Consider the following 16,789-nt stretch of genomic DNA (forward strand, 5'->3'; position numbering starts at 1 on the left):
CTTCATGCTAAGTTGCTTCAGTCACATCTGACTCTGTGCAATCCCATGGACTGCAGCCTGCCAGGCTCCTCTGTCCATGGGATTCTCCAGGTAAGAATACTGGAGTGGGTTGCCATGCCCTCCTCCAGGGGATCTTCCCTACCCAGGGATCAAACCCAGTCTGTTACATCTAACCTGCATTGGCAGACAGGTTCTTTACCACTAGCACCACCTGGGAAGCCTGATCCATGCTAAGAGATCCAATTAAATAAGCACAATGCATTTTTAACTGAAATAAAAATGCATGTGGCAAAGCATATAACAGGTATTTATTTTGTTTTGTTTTGTTCTTCTCTCAGCAAACGTGTGTGGGAAACAGTAATGAGATTTAGGAATCTGAATCCATCAGCTCCTAGATCCAAAATTCTGAGCTCATCACTCCAATTTCAAGTAGCGTCAGGAGATCCCAAATTCAAATAATTCTCCACTCTGGCCAGGATGACTGCCTTTCCGGGGAGGGGACGGGGAGTGGCAGCAAGGACTTTAGGGAGAGAAAAGCCATTCCTCAGTGTCTGGAGGTTTTCGAGTTTCTCTAGTACTGGGAGCATTGCCACCCTCTGCGGAGGCAAGAACTTCCAACCACTTGACCAAGGGCCATCCCACTTCCAAATGAGATCCAAGTGAGATCAGTTAGTATTTACAACACAGGACCTCTGGGTGTCTATCAGGTTAAGGTGCTATCACGTAACTCTGCTGCTGCTGCTGCTGCTGCTAAGTCACTTCAGTTGTGTCCAACTCTGTGCAACCCCATAGATGGCAGCCCACCAGGCTCCCCCGTCCCTGGGATTCTCCGGGCAAGAACACTGGAGTGGGTTGCCATTTCCTTCTCCAATGCATGAAAGTGAAAAGTGAAAGTGAAGTCACTCAGTCATGTCCCACTCAGGGACCCTATGGACTGCAGCCTACCAGGCTCCTCCATCCATGGGATTTTCCAGGCAAGACTACTGGAGTGGGTTGCTATTGCCTTCTCTGATCACGTAACTCTGCTGCTGCTGCTAAGTCACTTCAGTTGTGTACGACTCTGTGCAACCCCATAAACGGAAGCCCACCAGGCCCCGCCGTCCGTGGGATTCTCCAGGCAAGAACACTGGAGTGGGTTGCCATTTCCTTCTTCAATGCATGAAAGTGAAAGGGAAGTCGCTCAGTCATGTCTGACTCTTAGCAACCCCATGGACTGCAGCCTACCAGGCTCCTCCATCCATGGGGTTTTCCAGGCAAGAAGACTGGAGTGGGGTGCCATTGCCTTCTCCGGGGGCTTAATGTAAGCCAGTAACAGAGTTAAAAGAAAAGAACTACAATGAAGGCTGCATTACCACATCTCAGGCATCCTGGAGGCTCACAAAGTTATAGAGACATTTTGAAACATTGTTTATTAAGTGCTTAGCAAGAGAAACTATTATAAGTCACCCTTCTAAAACACAGTCTTCTTCTGAAATGAAGATAGTCAGCTTTGCATCTTGGAATCATGAGTCACACTCCAAGAACATCTTGTGACCGTTAAGCTCCAGTCACAACAGCGACTCCCTGAAAAAGCCAACTTTAGTAGACATGTAACACCCAGATGGCACAGCAGATCCTTTCTCAGTCTTCTATTTATCACTAGCAACCACCGAATCACCAGGCCGTTCTCAAGCCCTGCCAACCCCAACTTCCAGGCGTGTGGATGCAAAGCCTTCTTGCTCTCATAAAGCTAAAAGCATCAACAACTCTCAGCCTCAGGACCCTGACTCCATCACTTCAGATTTAGTGCTAATCAGACCCAAACCCTTTGCACCAAAAATGTCAGAAGGGAGAATCTCAAAAGTGAAAAAAAAAAAAAAAACTTAAAAAAATTGAACTGACACTAAGATAGCAACAGAAGATGAGAGGAAAATGTTTCTTGAACTGGGTTTAGGAACTAGAGAATGCTGTGAATTTTCAGAAACATCCATCAAGAGCAATGAATTTCCCAGCTCTGAGCCGACATGGGAGAACACCTAGAAGATCCAGAAACAAAGGATACACACACCTGTTCTAAGGAAGTCTCAGGGGAAAACCACACTGCCACACTTACCTGAAATGGACATGGCTTGTGTCTTAACACAAACTGGATTCCAAAATCTACAGTAACGAGTAATTACAAGTCTCCAAGCCAGTACTTTCTGGCATATCTGCCATCACAATATTATAACTATCCTCCAATTAAAATACACAAATTTAAAAAATAAAATCAGTCTTTACCTCTTTCCACACAATGGTTTGCCACATACCATTCCTTAACACTGACAAAGAAAAACAAAACAATGTATTGGTTAATACCTATGATAATCAGAATAAGACCAGCTTTCCAAACTCCAAAAGGCTCCTTTTAAAATTCCACTGATTAATTCCAATACACCATGTCCTTAGATATAAAGGTGTAATACCACCACTCCCCAAAACAGAGCCCCATCAAGATACTTACATACTATATATACAGCAATGCACTCACATAAATACATGTGTATGCAAGGAAGTTACATCTATGCATATTTAGCCCATATGAAGTAAAGGAAATCACTGTGTTGCTGCAAGATTTTACCAAAACACATATGCACCCCCTAATAACACAGAGCTACTGTTCTAGAAATGCTAGAATAAGTAGACAGAGGTAGGGAGCAATTGCAAAGCCAGAGTATAAATGCTTTGACTTTTTATGGACATAAAGTATGTCTCGCTCCTGAAAACTACCATCTTTTCTTAAATTCTACACAAATCCTGTTCAAATCTTAACTACCAGGACTCACCTTCTGTTGGACTTGTCTGACATTTTGCTATCTTTAATGTATTTTATAGATTACTTCCCTCAATTTATCTCAACACCATTAACTACCAATTTAAAACTCCTTAAATGCAAGTTTTGTTCTTAAGTTTTCTAGCAGAAAAAGTGAGTCAGCCTGGAATCTTACCTATGGTTTTCTTTTTGTTAACTGCATTGTCTGCCTTATGTCGCTTCTGTTACAGAAAGAAAAAAAGATGTTAGTTTCAAAAGTTCCAAATGAATAACTGAAACAGAGAACAGTAAGACTGGGCAAAAACAGGACAAAGAAGGCAACTGGCAGGAACCCTAATGTCCTAAAATTCAGTTCGATGGTCAAGGTCACTCACTAAATTCAGAGGCTAACACAGTAACAATAGATGAGGTTTAAATGCTTGTATTTTGGCTATCGCAAGGAACAAGCACTTTAAAGTATAAAACTTTTATTCCTAGATTGTTTTAGATTGAACAAAAATAATTATTCTACATGATTACCAGCAAACAACTGAGTTCATTTTATTGATAAAGAACTTTATGGATAAAGTACCTTGGCTTTGATTTACATTGTATTTATTCATTTATCTATTTCCAGAAAAATGTGTGTGCACATATGAGAGAGAGGGGGAGACAGACGGAGAGGAAGGGGAGAAGAGAGAACCGGAAAAGAAGACAGAAAACAGAGGAGAGTTTGAGCCAATGAACTTGGAGACACTGAAACAAGGACGAGAGGGAGAAGAGTCTTGTAAAAATAACCTCAGTGCTGCTACTCTGGACAACCTGACATCAGTAAACACAGACTGAACTACTTCTGTCCCACTGTAGGGGTATTTCAGGCATTGTGTGTGCACATTTTCTTCCCCAAAATACCATCACAAGCCTTGAGAGGCTGGTTAGCCTACAGACCAATTTTTCTGTCTTAAAGATTCCAAAGCAACAAGTAAGTTGTAAGTTACAGTCAATACTATGTTGTTATTATCCGAAAGCAAAAACTTACAAAATCTTCTACAATCTCTTTGATGCCTGCGATTGTTAAAATAATGATCAATGGCACCAGGGTGGTGTATCTTCCTGTTGGAGATACATCTGGAATTTGCTGTAAGATAAAGAGACCAAAAGTAGGGACTAGGCACATTTAAATCCTCTCCATGAGAAAGGAAATACAGTACTCACTCCTCACTGTAGATCTATTCCATTTCTGTTGCAAAGTGATTACCTTATTTTAAAAATTAGCTAAGTGTGTTACATGTCTTTAACATTTTACCCAACATCTCTGTGTTTGGGACAAAAACAGGGTTAAAGTGGGACCCCACAATCATGTTTCAACGCCTCTTTTCACAACTGCAATTCCCTTAAGCAAACAGCTAAAGAACTCCACCTTTATGCAAATATCGCATTCATGCAAACAGTGACTGGATGAAGGAAGCAAACTTCATCAAGTATGACAACACTTTCTCAGTTAAGTGACCTTTCAGCAAAAGCTTATTTTCCATGCAATTAAAGCTATGAATTTTATATAAACCTCACCTGTAATAAGGCAATGAAGAGGAAGAAGGCATTGGCAGCTCTCCTGATCTGCTCGTACAAGAATCGAGGTAGAAACGTCACCACGCTGTACTTGGCCGTGCTGTGAGGGCAAGTGACAACACTGCTATCAGGTAGAGACAGAAATTCTAAACAACGAAAACAAAGATTCCAAAAGTACACGAGTAACTATAAGAACAAAATATTTCAAAACTTGGGATAAGAACATTGCTGTGCTGGCCCGCTCCTACGAAGCTTCATAGTGTAAAAAGACACCTTTCCTAAGAAAATCTTCTGATGTGATCTTGACTTTCAAACTTTGATGGATATGTGTTTGATTACTGCCACACGGTGTAAGCAGGGACATGAACCCACCTTCTGGGAGCCTCGGGCTGTGAACAGAATGTCTTTATCTTTCAAGATAAAGACATGTGTCAAAGATCACAAAACAGAAAGAGGCACGCGTTCCCAACGCAGTAAGATATGAACACAGAGAGGTGAAGCATCAGCTGAGAAACTCACAGTCAAGGGAGAATTATCACCTGGGATTGGTGATCCACTAGAATTCTCATCACACAGTCGCTGATTCAATGTAGAAAGTCAACTCTGCCAAGCATGGTAACAGGTGCATGGTTGGCCGTTTAATGTACCTCTCTGGGCACTCACCACAGACACTTTACCCCACTTCCACACACCCTTCACTCAGACACGTTCATCCACATCCCAGCTTCCCCGGCCAACGTCCTGTGCTTCCCTGCGGTGTCTCCAGGACTAAATGGTCCTACCCATCTTACCCTCCGTGAAGTCTGCTCCAGTTCGAAGGCTCCTCCCCCAAGTCACAGTGTGGTGTTTACACCTCTGTTTCATAGTCTCTGCTTTGCTTTGTATTATATTTATCTACTCCCAGAATAGACTATGGGAATAATAAGATTATTTACTTTATGGAAAAAAAAAAAGAAATAACAAACCCAAAATGGGGTCACTTGTGCTCAGCCCACATCTCCAAACCAAGACTCAATGTCAGATCTAACGGATGAGTTTCAGCCTCTCTCAGGAATGTATTCTCAACCAGTCTGGAATCACCTGCTGCGCACTCGCGAGGTAATCTGCCTGACAGACCCCCGTGCTGTCCTCCAAAAGGAAGGTGACCTTGTCCCTAACAACCTATTCTTTGCTAGCAGCCTCTTTGCCTGCTCCTATCTGCTTATAAAAGTCTTCCACTTTGCACAGCTTTTCAGAGCTCCTTTCTATCTGCTCAATGGAATGCTGCCCAACTCATGAATCATTGAATAAAGCCAATATGATCTTTAAAATTTACTCACTTGAATTTTTTTTAAACAACTTCGACTTCATATATTCCTGGCATGTAGCAGATAATCAATGAACCATAAAATAATGAAAAGGCCTGAACTGGAGATCTGAGGGATAAAATGAACCATGCCTCCTTTAGCTGCTCAAAGGCTCATCCATAAAAGTACCTGCCTAGGTCCTAGCTCACCTTCTGAAGCCCACTTTTATCTGAGGTACAGTCTCAAGAGATTTTCTAGGTTTAAAATACACTGATGCTGAAGCTTAAACTCCAATACTTTGGCCACCTGATGCGAAGAACTGACTCATTAGAAAAGACCCTGATGCTGGGAAAGATTGAAGGCAGGAGGAGAAGGGAATGACAGAGGATGAGATGGTTGGATGGCATCACCGACTTGATGGACATGAGTTTGAGCAAGTTCCGGGAGTTGGTGATGGACAGGGAAGCCTGGCGTGCTGCAGTCCATGGGGTCACAAAGAGTCGGACATGACTGAACTGAACTGAAAAGACACCTCAGTTAGAAGCACCAGACAGAAGAGCCAAGGGCTCAGAAAATAGGCCACCTGAAGCACAGGTACTCCTGAAAGACCTGGCAGTGACCAAACCTGGGAGGGCAGAAGGAAACATGAAAACGGACAACTCAAACAGCACAGCAGCCAGAGGCCATCTGATGGAGCTGAGAAGCGGCTCCACGGACCACCTGTGGCCACTGCCTCAGGCAAGACCAACAACGACAGCCTGGGGCTTCATTATACGGTGATTACTGTCGTCCTTGAGTTATCTTTAGCCTTCTTCTGCGCAGGGTGCTGTGATATTGTGCTTCATCACAAGAAACATATATTTGGTCTTCATCCCAGTTTCTGGCACAGAGCTCCCAAAACCCTGGGGACTGCCACAGTGTTGAGACAGAGATAAATGTATCTTTTGTCACCTCAATGAGGTGACTCATGGAAAGCCCCTAGGATGCTGGCTGGTTGCCAGAGGAACCAACCACATGATTGGAGGGTTGGAAATTTCAGTCGTGCCCCCTCCTAAGAGAGACGAGGAGCTGGAGATTGATTTCAATCACCAACAGCCAATGATTCAATGACTCACCCAACTGTGTGTTTGCAATGAAGCCTCCATAAGAACCCAGAAGGACAGGCTTTGGAGAGCTGGAGGCCTGAGGGAAGATCTGATGTAGCGATGCAGGTTTGTAGACCATCTGCTGGCAGAATTCCTTCTTCCTCAGTGAGGTGACTCTTTGTTCACTAATGCTGTCAGCTGATCTGACAAGGTCCACCTACATTATCGTGGGTAATCTGCTTTATTCAAAGCCCGTCAATTTAAATGTAAACCTCATCCAAAAGGCACCTTGAAAGAAACATCTAGACACATGTTTGGCCAGATATCCAGGTGCCATGGCCCAGCCAAAATGACATGGAAGATTAACCATTGCATGTATATCCTGATTCAGTGGGCTTCCCTGGTGGCTCAGACGGTTAAGAATCTGCCTGCAATGCAGGCAACATGGGTTCCATCCCTGGGTCAGGAAGATTCACTGGAGAAGGGAATGGCAACCCACTCCAATATTCTTGCCTGGAGAATTCCATGGACAGAGGAGCCTGGTGGGTTACAGTCCATGTGGTCACAGAGTGTCAGACATGACTGAGCGACTAACTTCCTGATTCAGTGGGTCTGACATGCGTCTCAGATTTTGTATTTCTAAGAAGTTCCCAGGTGAGACCAGAGCTGCTGGTCTGAGGACCACAATTTGAGTGGCAGCTACCCCTGAGGAGCTAGATGTATTCAAATCTCACATTTGAGTTCAGTCCAACTGAACATTACATGATGTAATGGGATGGGAGATCTTTACTATCACTGCCCCGGGCGAAGAACATGTACAGGATGACCTGGGTGAAGGAAGAGCTTCCCAGCAGAAGAGTCTGTCCACCGGGTGAGCTCACTGACCCCACCAGGTTCCCCCTCAGTCTGCAGGTGGAAGCACCCCTGAGAACCTGGCCCAGCGTCAGCTGCCAGCAAATCTCAGGCACTGAGCGAGTCCGCAGGGCCTGGGGCAAGGGGAGAAACGACTAGGAGAAAACAGAACCGTACCCTGTGGTTCAGTCCATCTAAACACCAGTGTTTCCTAAAATCAGGTGACATGAAGAATGACCAGGGGCTTGACAAAAATCCACCCACCCACCCACGCATCCATCCATCTATCCACAGGTATGTCCCGAACCCCATCCATGTACCAGGCACTGGGCCAGGCACTGGGAAACCGGAGGGTCACAAAAGCATAGTGTCGAGGGAACTACATTCTAGAGGAAAGTGAGATTTAAAAACCCGGTGTACGAGACAGCAAAAGAGACACTGATGTATAGAACAGTCTTATGGACTCTGTGGGAGAGGGAGAGGGTGGGAAGATTTGGGAGAATGGCAATGAAACATGTAAAATATCATGTAGGAAACGAGTTGCCAGTCCAGGTTCGATGCACGATGCTGGATGCTTGGGGCTGGTGCACTGGGACGGCCCAGAGGGATGGTATGGGGAGGGAGGAGGGAGGAGGGTTCGGGATGGGGAACACATGTATACCTGTGGCGGATTCATTTTGATATTTGGCAAAACTAATACAATTATGTAAAGTTTAAAAATAAAATAAAATTAGAAAAAAATAAAAATAAAAATAAAAACCAGTGCATGGCAGGATAGATGGAGGAAAACAGACCAGGGATGGAGGGCGGGGCAAGAGGTTGCTTTCAGTGGTGATAAGGGACCATGTCGCTAAGAAGGTGACCTGTGAGCAAAAGCCTCTCTGGGGACCTGACTCAGCAGGGCAGGAACTTGGCTACATGTGCGGTGGCCACACGCCTTGCGGAAACTCTTACAATCTGGCAAGTGTGGGAAACAACCCATCAGAAAATAGGGCCTAGAGAAATGTAGGTCGGGGGCTCTCCACCCATCACAAGTCACAAGCACTTACAGAATCTGACCTCCAGAAGGCAGCCCCAGGACCAACCCTGAAATGATGTCTGAGTGCAAATTTTCAGCTGGGAGAAAAATTCAAGTTGATTTCCAAAGGCAAATCTAAAAATTCAACAGCTGCTCAAAGTGTAACTTCCCCGGATAATAAGCCTCCAGAAACCCAGGAACCAAACTAGCGTACACTCTACGTGTGAACAGTAAACACACACTGGGGTGTTTTCCTTCTCTGGCCCCACACAAATAAATTTCTTGCATGAGCCTAATGTACCCGAACTGTTCGACGTTTACTGGAAGAGCAGGAGCCCGTTTAAACCCCTTCACCCCTTTGAGCTGGCCAGGGGCTCTAAAACCCTGTTCTGGTACCCTCCACTCTCCCCAGCTCCCTGCAGGAGACCTTCCACCTTTCTGCTCTCACATACTCAATGAGAAAGCAGTTCCGAATTACCAGAGGAAGAAGACGTGTCCTCAGACAGTCATTCATGTCCTCATAAACAGCTTCCTTCATTTACCCCTTCATTCATTTATTCCACTTATTTCAGCTTCATTCATTTATTCCATTTATTCCATGGAATGGTCTATGGGATGCTCCAGGCCAAAATACCAGAGTGGGTAGCCGTTCCCTTCTCCAGGGGATCTTCCCCACCCAGGGATCGAACCCAGGCCTCCCGCATTGCAGGCAGATTCTTTATCAGATGAGCCACCAGGGAAGCCCAATAATACTGGAGTGGGTAGCCTATCCCTTCTCCAGCAGATCTCCCAACCCAGGAATCAAACCAGGGTCTCCTGCATTGTAGGCGGATTCTTTTCCAGCTGAGCTATCAGGAAAGCCCTATTTACCCCTTAGGAGTCCATTATTCTCTAACCCAGACCACTCTATGCAAAGCCCCCAGGAGACCCCCTGCCACTCTCATTGACACCTGGCCTCACCACACACCTAGGACTCACCCAGGAGGATGTGCCAATGGACGGCCAAGCCCACCGTCCTCTCCCCTGGATGGGACTCCGGATGTGTTGTCAACCACCCCTCCCAAATTATATTCTGGAAATCTCAAATGCAAAAATCCCTCTTAATAACCAGTGCCCATTCACATGAATATAAGACCACCTCACTAGAAAGTTTTACCTCATTTTACTAAACTACTAAAATTTTACCAGTTGCACATCAGAGGTTAATAAACTCATTTCAAAATGTTGACATGCTTATTTTCAACACTTCTCTGATTTTTTGGTCTATAACTGGGAAACAAGTATAAATACTGCCTGGCCTCATGGCCTGGACCAGAATATAGTCATGAAACCAGCAGTGCTATTAGTGCTATAATTATTTATAGCCTTTATTATAGATCATGCCAGCTGAAAGATCAGCCTAATCTTTATAACACACATCCACTAAGAAAAATGGGTTGAATTTTAATCAGCTTATAAATATACTTTTGAAAATTAGATACCTTAATATTTCCTATTAGACAGCATGAGAGTCTTGTTCCTTTCACATTCCTAATTTGGTTTTCTTTACTCAATACATTATTCAATGAATAGCTTTGGCCATAAAGCAATTTATTTTGCGTAGAAACATGGGCTGAGAAGAAGATAATAGAGAGAAGATAGCATCTTGAGCATGGTACTTGCTGCCAAGCAAGTCTTTCAGTGCAGAAAACTCTTAGGTAAGCATTCTCAAAGGTCGGACGTTAGATACTGATGGCTAACATCTTTAAACACAGCGCCGTGAAAGAGTAGGTTAGATTCATCTGCTTTAGAAGAAAACGTGTGAACTTTATGATGTAAAATCAAATGGAAAGGAGTTCTGACACTCATTCAATTTTACATCACAAATCTCCAAGGATCCTTTTCCATGAGAATTCTCATCTTCAGTAAAAAAAAAAAAAAAAACAGCAGATACTTATGAAACCATCTGTCTTGAAGGCAGGTAAGCACAGAAGCAGTCATAGTTGAGGCCCAATTCTATCCCTGGGCCACAGAAAAAGCAACATGGGTCAGTCCACTGAATTACAACACCCTTGGCCCTTTGCTCAGAATTCAATATATTCTTTCCAAACCCAGGGCAACAAGCCCTCTCAGAAGGGAAGGACTAAGGCTTCCCTAGATGTCAAACAAGGTGTGACCTGACTCTGAAATTGAGTTATAAAAACAGAAGCATCCAAGTCCACCGTGCACATCTCTGCCCTCAGTCAAGAGGGCAGTGGTGCTTCGGGGTGCAAGGGGAGGGCACAGTGGCCAGTCCAAGAGCCATTTCCCGGTGGGCAGAGTCTGGGAGCTCCAACAGCGAGTGACCCCTACCTGGGGACCAGGAGGAGGTGGGATCAGGGTGCAAGACTCACACACAAACCTCACTCAGGGTGGGTGTAAAGCAAGTCTGTCTGTCCTTTATTACTGTGTGTGTGTGTGTGTGTGTGCATGCGTGTGCATGCACGTACTCAGTCATGTCCAACTCTTGTGACCCCATGGACTGCAGCCCGCCAGGCTCCTCTCTCCATGGGATTCTCCAGGCAAGAATACTGGAGTGGATTACCATGCCCTTCTCCAGGGGATCTCCCGACCCAGGGATCGAACCTGCGCTTCTTGCGTCTCCTGTATTGCTGGCAGATTCTTTACTGAGCCACCTGAAGCTCTAGTTTATTTTTGTCAATTTCTCACATAATTGCCAAACTTAATCCAAATGTGCAATTTTAGTGACAGATTTCCTTTTGGGTTCTGTGCAATTTCTTACATGCAGGGTGAGCTAAGGATACAACTGCACTTTCCAGAAGTGAACACACCCATGGAGGTGACTGCCTGAGATTTAACACAGAGACATGAGGGGTGTCAAGTCTCCATGAGTGGATTCGAGAGCAACAGTGGCCCAGTCTCAAGGGGACCTGGCTTCTGACACCCAACTGTGAAATGGACACACACATGTTACACTTCTGCCTACTCAGGCACCATTAAAATAGTAGGAAAGAATGCCATGTGTTTAAAATTGAGGAATGAAATTAGCAGCTAAGGTGATTTTTTCCCCCTGAAATAGACTGCTTTCTGCTTCTGGCAAAAAAAGACATCTACTCTCCTCTATGGAGAAGGCAATGGCACCCCACTCCAGTACTCTTGCCTGGAAAATCCCACAGACGGAGGAGCCTGGTAGGCTGCAGTCCATGGGGTCGATAAGAGTTGGACACAACTGAGCGACTTCCCTTTCACTTTTCACTTTCATACATTGGAGAAGGACATGGCAACCCACTCCAGTGTTCTTGCCTGGAGAATCCCAGGGACGGGGGAGCCTGGTGGGCTGCCGTCTCTGAGGTTGCACAGAGTCGGACACGACTGAAGCGATTTAGCAGCAGCAGCAGCAGCAGCACTCTCCTCTAAGATGCCTTCTGAAAACGAGCCATGATTTGAGAGGGATCTACAGAGGGACTGTGGCCTCCCGGTCCCAAAGAGGATCAACCCAGAGAGAACACACCAAGAAAGACTGCAATTTCAATGAGGCAAAATCAAAGAGAATATTAAAAGCAGCAAAGGAAAGGCAACAAGTTACATACAGGGCAACTCCCATAAGGGGATCGGGTGACTTTTCAGCAAAAACTCAGCTGGCCAGAAGGGAGTGACACAATATATTTCAAGGGATGAAACCTACAACCAAGACTACTCAATCCAACAAGGCTGAATTCGGATTTGATGGAGAAATCAGAAGTTTTACAGACAAGCAAAAGCAAGGAGAGTTCAGCACCAAACTAACTTTATAAAAAATTGTAAAAAGAACTTTTCTAAGCAGAAAAGGCCACAACTAGAAATATGAAAGTCACCAAAGAAAAAATTATTAGTAAAGGCAAATATGAAGCTGAAGTGCCAATACTTTGGCCACCTGATGCAAAGAGCCAACTCACTGGAAAAGACCCTGATGCTGGGCAAGACTGAAGGCAGGAGGAGAAGGGGACAACAGAGGATGAGATGGTTGGATGGCATCACTGACTCAGTGGACATGAATTTGAGCAAACTCCGGGAGACAGTGAAGGACAAGGAAGTCTGGCGTGCTGCAGTCCATGGGGTCGCAAAGAGTCAGACACGACTCAACAACAACAACAAAAGGAAAGTACACCATAAAGGTAATAAATCAGCCATATATAAAGCTAGTAGGAAGGTTAAAAACAGTAGTAGTAATGTCTAGATCCACAATAATTATTAAGGAATACACAGAAAGATGTAAAATAGGTTGTCAAAACAGTTCACCTTAAGCAGTATTACACATCAGTTATATCTCAGTACAGATGGAAGAAAAAATAAAAACACTTTAAAAATAAGGTACAGTGAGAGGCTGCAAAATATATAATGTTCTGAGGGAAAAATAAGAATTGATATGCTAAAAAAAATTCCAGTAGGAAAATAACCCAGGAAAAGTAAGTTGCATTAGAAAAGAGACGAACATGATACACTACTTCACTAATTCATCCCAAAGCAAGTGAGTTAAATATCCATCTACAAGAGAGTTCAGAGAGATCTCTTCTAACTCTAGTTTTGAAACATAGTTGCTGCTGCTGCTAAGTCGCTTCAGTCGTGTCCGACTCTGTGCAACCCCATAGATGGCAGCCCACCAGGCGTCCCCGGCCCTGGGATTCTCCAGGCAAGAACACTGGAGTGGGTTGCCATTTCCTTCTCCAATGCATGAAAGTGAGAAGTGAAAGCGAAGTCGCTTAGTCGTGTCCGACTCTTATCGACCCCATGGACTGCAGCCTAGCAGGCTCCTCCATCCATGAGATTTTCCAGGCAAGAGTACTGGAGTGGGGTGCCATAGAAACATGGTGGAAACCACCAAAAGATTTAAAAAACAGTGGTTGTCTTTGGTGAAGTAGAATGGGAGAGATGAGGCTGGAGGTACTGATTTTCATGCTAAGCTTCTACAGCATTTGAACTTTTAACTACCTTCATGTATTGCTTTATTAATAAACATTTTAAATAAGAATAGTACCCAGATGTAACTGTCAAGGGACTATCGGTTCTTCTGTTTTAAGCTAATTTCAGGAATGGTCGCATATAAGGAGCTGCTTACTAGAACATGAAATCAGGCGGAAGACCTAAGTTATTCACATAGCACCTCCCAGCAAAAAAAACTCTACTGACACTCATCTCTGACAATGATTGCTATGGTCACTCTCTTCTGCCGGCAGCTTCTGGGCCCCTGGTGAGGGATAAAAGAAAGGGATTTCTAACCTGCCCTCCATGAGCCTAATGAGGAGTAGACATCAGCCCAGAAACCCAGGTACAAGGTGTTTTTCCACCCGTCCCTTTGAGAAGAGCAGTCTGGCTTTCAAGATGGGAGCCTCCACCCTGTAACTCAGACCACAGAAGAAACAAGAGTAAAGTTCCTCCCCCTTAAATGGAAATCATTTATTCTGGAGAGTATTGAGCTCTTCCTCAGTTCCCTTGCTTCCTGTCATCCTCTGCCAAGTTCCTAGAACATCTTTCTTTTTCTCAAACCACATCCTTCTCTTCAGAGCCAACAGCCCAAGGGGTCATCTTCCCCGCAAACTTTTCCCTATGCATGCCTTCCCAACACAATCACTTAAGCTGTGTGTGTGAGTTGGGGGGGCGGGTGTTGGCGGTGAGGGCGGGTGGGGGGGGGGGGGAGAGATAAAGCAATTCCCTCTTAGCGGTGGGCTCTATGAGCCACATCAAAGACCCACTCCCTTAACCACCTGTGCTTGCCTTGCAGGTGGAGAACTCAACGCACCCCGCACACCAGCAACGCAGCGCCCTCTGCTGACTGATCATCACAGCGGCGTTTCTGCCGGTAAACTTCACTGCTCCATCCAGCCTGAGCCAGACCTGGGTCCTCAGTCATTTCCTAACAAAGCCTCAGAGGACCAGTATTTAATGAAGAACGTTCGTGTTTTATTTAATTTTAATAGTTTGTCCATGTAAATTCACTGGAGAAGTCTCTGGAGAGTTCCTTGGACAGTAAGGTGATCAAACCAGTCAATCCTAAAGAATATCAACCCTGAGTAAATCACTGCAGACAGTGACTGCAGCCATGAAATTAAAAGACAACTGCTCCTTGGAAGAGGTGAGTGAAAAAGCTGACTTAAAACTCAACATTCAAAAAACTAGGATCATGGCATCCACTCCCATCACCTCATGGCAAATAGATTGGGAAACAATGGAAACAGTGACAGATTTTATTTTCTTGGGCTCCAAAATCACTGCAGATGGTGACTGTAGCCATAAAATTAAAACACTTGCTCCTTGGGAGAAAAGCTATGAAAAACCTAGACAGCATATTAAAAAGCAGAAACATTACTTTGCTGACAAAGGTCCATCTAGTCAAGGCTATGGTTTTTCCAGTGGTCATGTATGGATGTGAGAGTTGGATTATAAGGAAAGCTGAGCACCAAAGAATTGATGCTTTTAAACTGTGGTGTTGGAGAAGACTCTTGAGAGTCCCTTGGACTGCAAGGAGATCCAACCAGTCCATCCTAAAGGAAATCAGTCCTGAATATTCATTGGAAGGACTGATGCTGAAGCTGAAGCTCCAATACTTTGACCACCTGATGCAGAGAACTGACTCACTGGAAAAGACCCTGATGACCCTGATGTCAGGAAAGATTGAAGGCAGGAGGAGAAGCAGGCAGCGGAGGATGAGGTGGCTGGATGGCATCACTGACTCAATGGACACGAGTTTGAGCAAACCCTGGGAGATCATGTGAAAGACAGGGAAGCCTGGCGTGCTGCAGTCCATGGAGTGGCAAAGGGTCAGAAACGACTGAGCAACTGAACAATTATAATATTTGCTTGCGGCCACTAAATATTTTAAAAATAAACTATTCTAGTTCATTCCTGAATGTGAATTTGTTAGTCGTGTCCAACTCTTTGAGACACTATGGACTGCAGCCCGCCAGGCTCCTCTGTCCATGGGATTTCCCAGGCAGGAATAATGGAGTGGTTTGCCATTTCCTTCTCTAAGGGGTCTTTCTGAACCAGGGATCAAACCTGGGTCTCCTGCATTGCAGGCAGATTCTTTACCATCTGAGCTCTAAGCAATCCTAAAATTTTTTCTCATCTTTTCATTTAATTTACTTATTTAAATATTCAGATCCAGATTTTGTGGGATTGAGAATATGATTTGTATATAATAGGCATACAACTTGAGAATATCAGTTTAAAAAAAAAACACAAAATTACTAGAACAAAACAAAGTACAAAAATGAATACTTATTTAGAATGAGGGGGGAAAAGAACCACCAAATAATTCATGTAAGCTGGTATATACTACACTAACATCCAGAAAACAATGTTTTTTTTAATTAAATATGTGGTATTCTATAAAACTTTTCCCCATATTTCATTGCTTGAATTGATTCTTGCACAACAATTTTATAAGTTTTTATAGAAAAAAATATAAAAAGAATTCATTCTTTCCTCTCATATGGTTATTTTTCATTGATCTTTCAGCAATGTTGCTTTCAGCGTCGTAATTCATGAACAGCTGTGCCATGTAAATTTTTACGGTTGGTGTCAAATCGAGAGATATTTCCATCAAATTTCTTCCAGAAATTTGGATGTTGGAGGAAGGTGTCCAAAAGAAAAAATGGGAAGACAGAGGTGACTGCTTTTCAAAACAATTATAAAAATGTCAAAAGCTTCAGATCAGATTTGGTCCTTCTGTTTTCAGTTTTCTGAACACAGATGAAGGTCCTCTGAACACCAGAAAAGCAAAGCTCTTCTAAAAGCCCACAGATACCAGAGTCCCTGCCCCTCAAAAAATGAAAGCAAAGAAACAAACAGAGGCTGAGCCCTCCCTTTTCTCTTGTCACACCCACCTTTCCCATCCATCTCTGCCAAACCAGCCTCCATACCCTCTGCAGCGGTGGTTTGGTTCCCAGGAAACCTAATTAAATATTTATTCATGTTTCAACCCTCTGCAGTGGCAGGAAAGTCAAAGCTTCCCCCACCCACAAAGCCCTCTACCACACCCAGAAGTCACTGCCTCAGAGCCAGGCTGGTCTCTTTACTTCATTTCAGCTTTCTTTTTCAACAAAGGTTTAAAAAACACTAATGCATGTTACTCCAGGAAGCAAAGCCCAGCAGACCCTCCACTGTGCAGTGACCCACGTGTCCACCTGGGTTCTCTGGGCCCCTCTGGAAGGGACAGCTCCCTCTCCAGCCTCCAGGGCCCTGCTCCTGCCCC

General features: G+C 44.3%; 1 protein-coding gene across 4 annotated transcripts in view; it reads right to left on the minus strand.

The window, feature by feature from the left end:
• Positions 1-16,789, minus strand: part of LOC113902374 (phospholipid-transporting ATPase IB) — a 495,526-nt gene that overhangs the window by 392,722 nt on the left and 86,015 nt on the right. For all 4 annotated transcript variants that reach the window (XM_027557555.1, XM_027557554.1, XM_027557558.1 and 1 more), the window contains exons 3-6: positions 4,340-4,439; positions 3,810-3,908; positions 2,967-3,012; positions 2,260-2,300 (exon numbers count right to left, since the gene is read on the minus strand). In XM_027557555.1, the coding sequence (XP_027413356.1) occupies positions 2,260-2,300; positions 2,967-3,012; positions 3,810-3,908; positions 4,340-4,439 (286 nt within the window). The remainder of the gene's footprint in view (positions 1-2,259; positions 2,301-2,966; positions 3,013-3,809; positions 3,909-4,339; positions 4,440-16,789) is intronic.

Source organism: Bos indicus x Bos taurus, chromosome 12 (genome assembly GCF_003369695.1).
Source record: "Bos indicus x Bos taurus breed Angus x Brahman F1 hybrid chromosome 12, Bos_hybrid_MaternalHap_v2.0, whole genome shotgun sequence".
Lineage (NCBI taxonomy): Eukaryota > Metazoa > Chordata > Mammalia > Artiodactyla > Bovidae > Bos > Bos indicus x Bos taurus.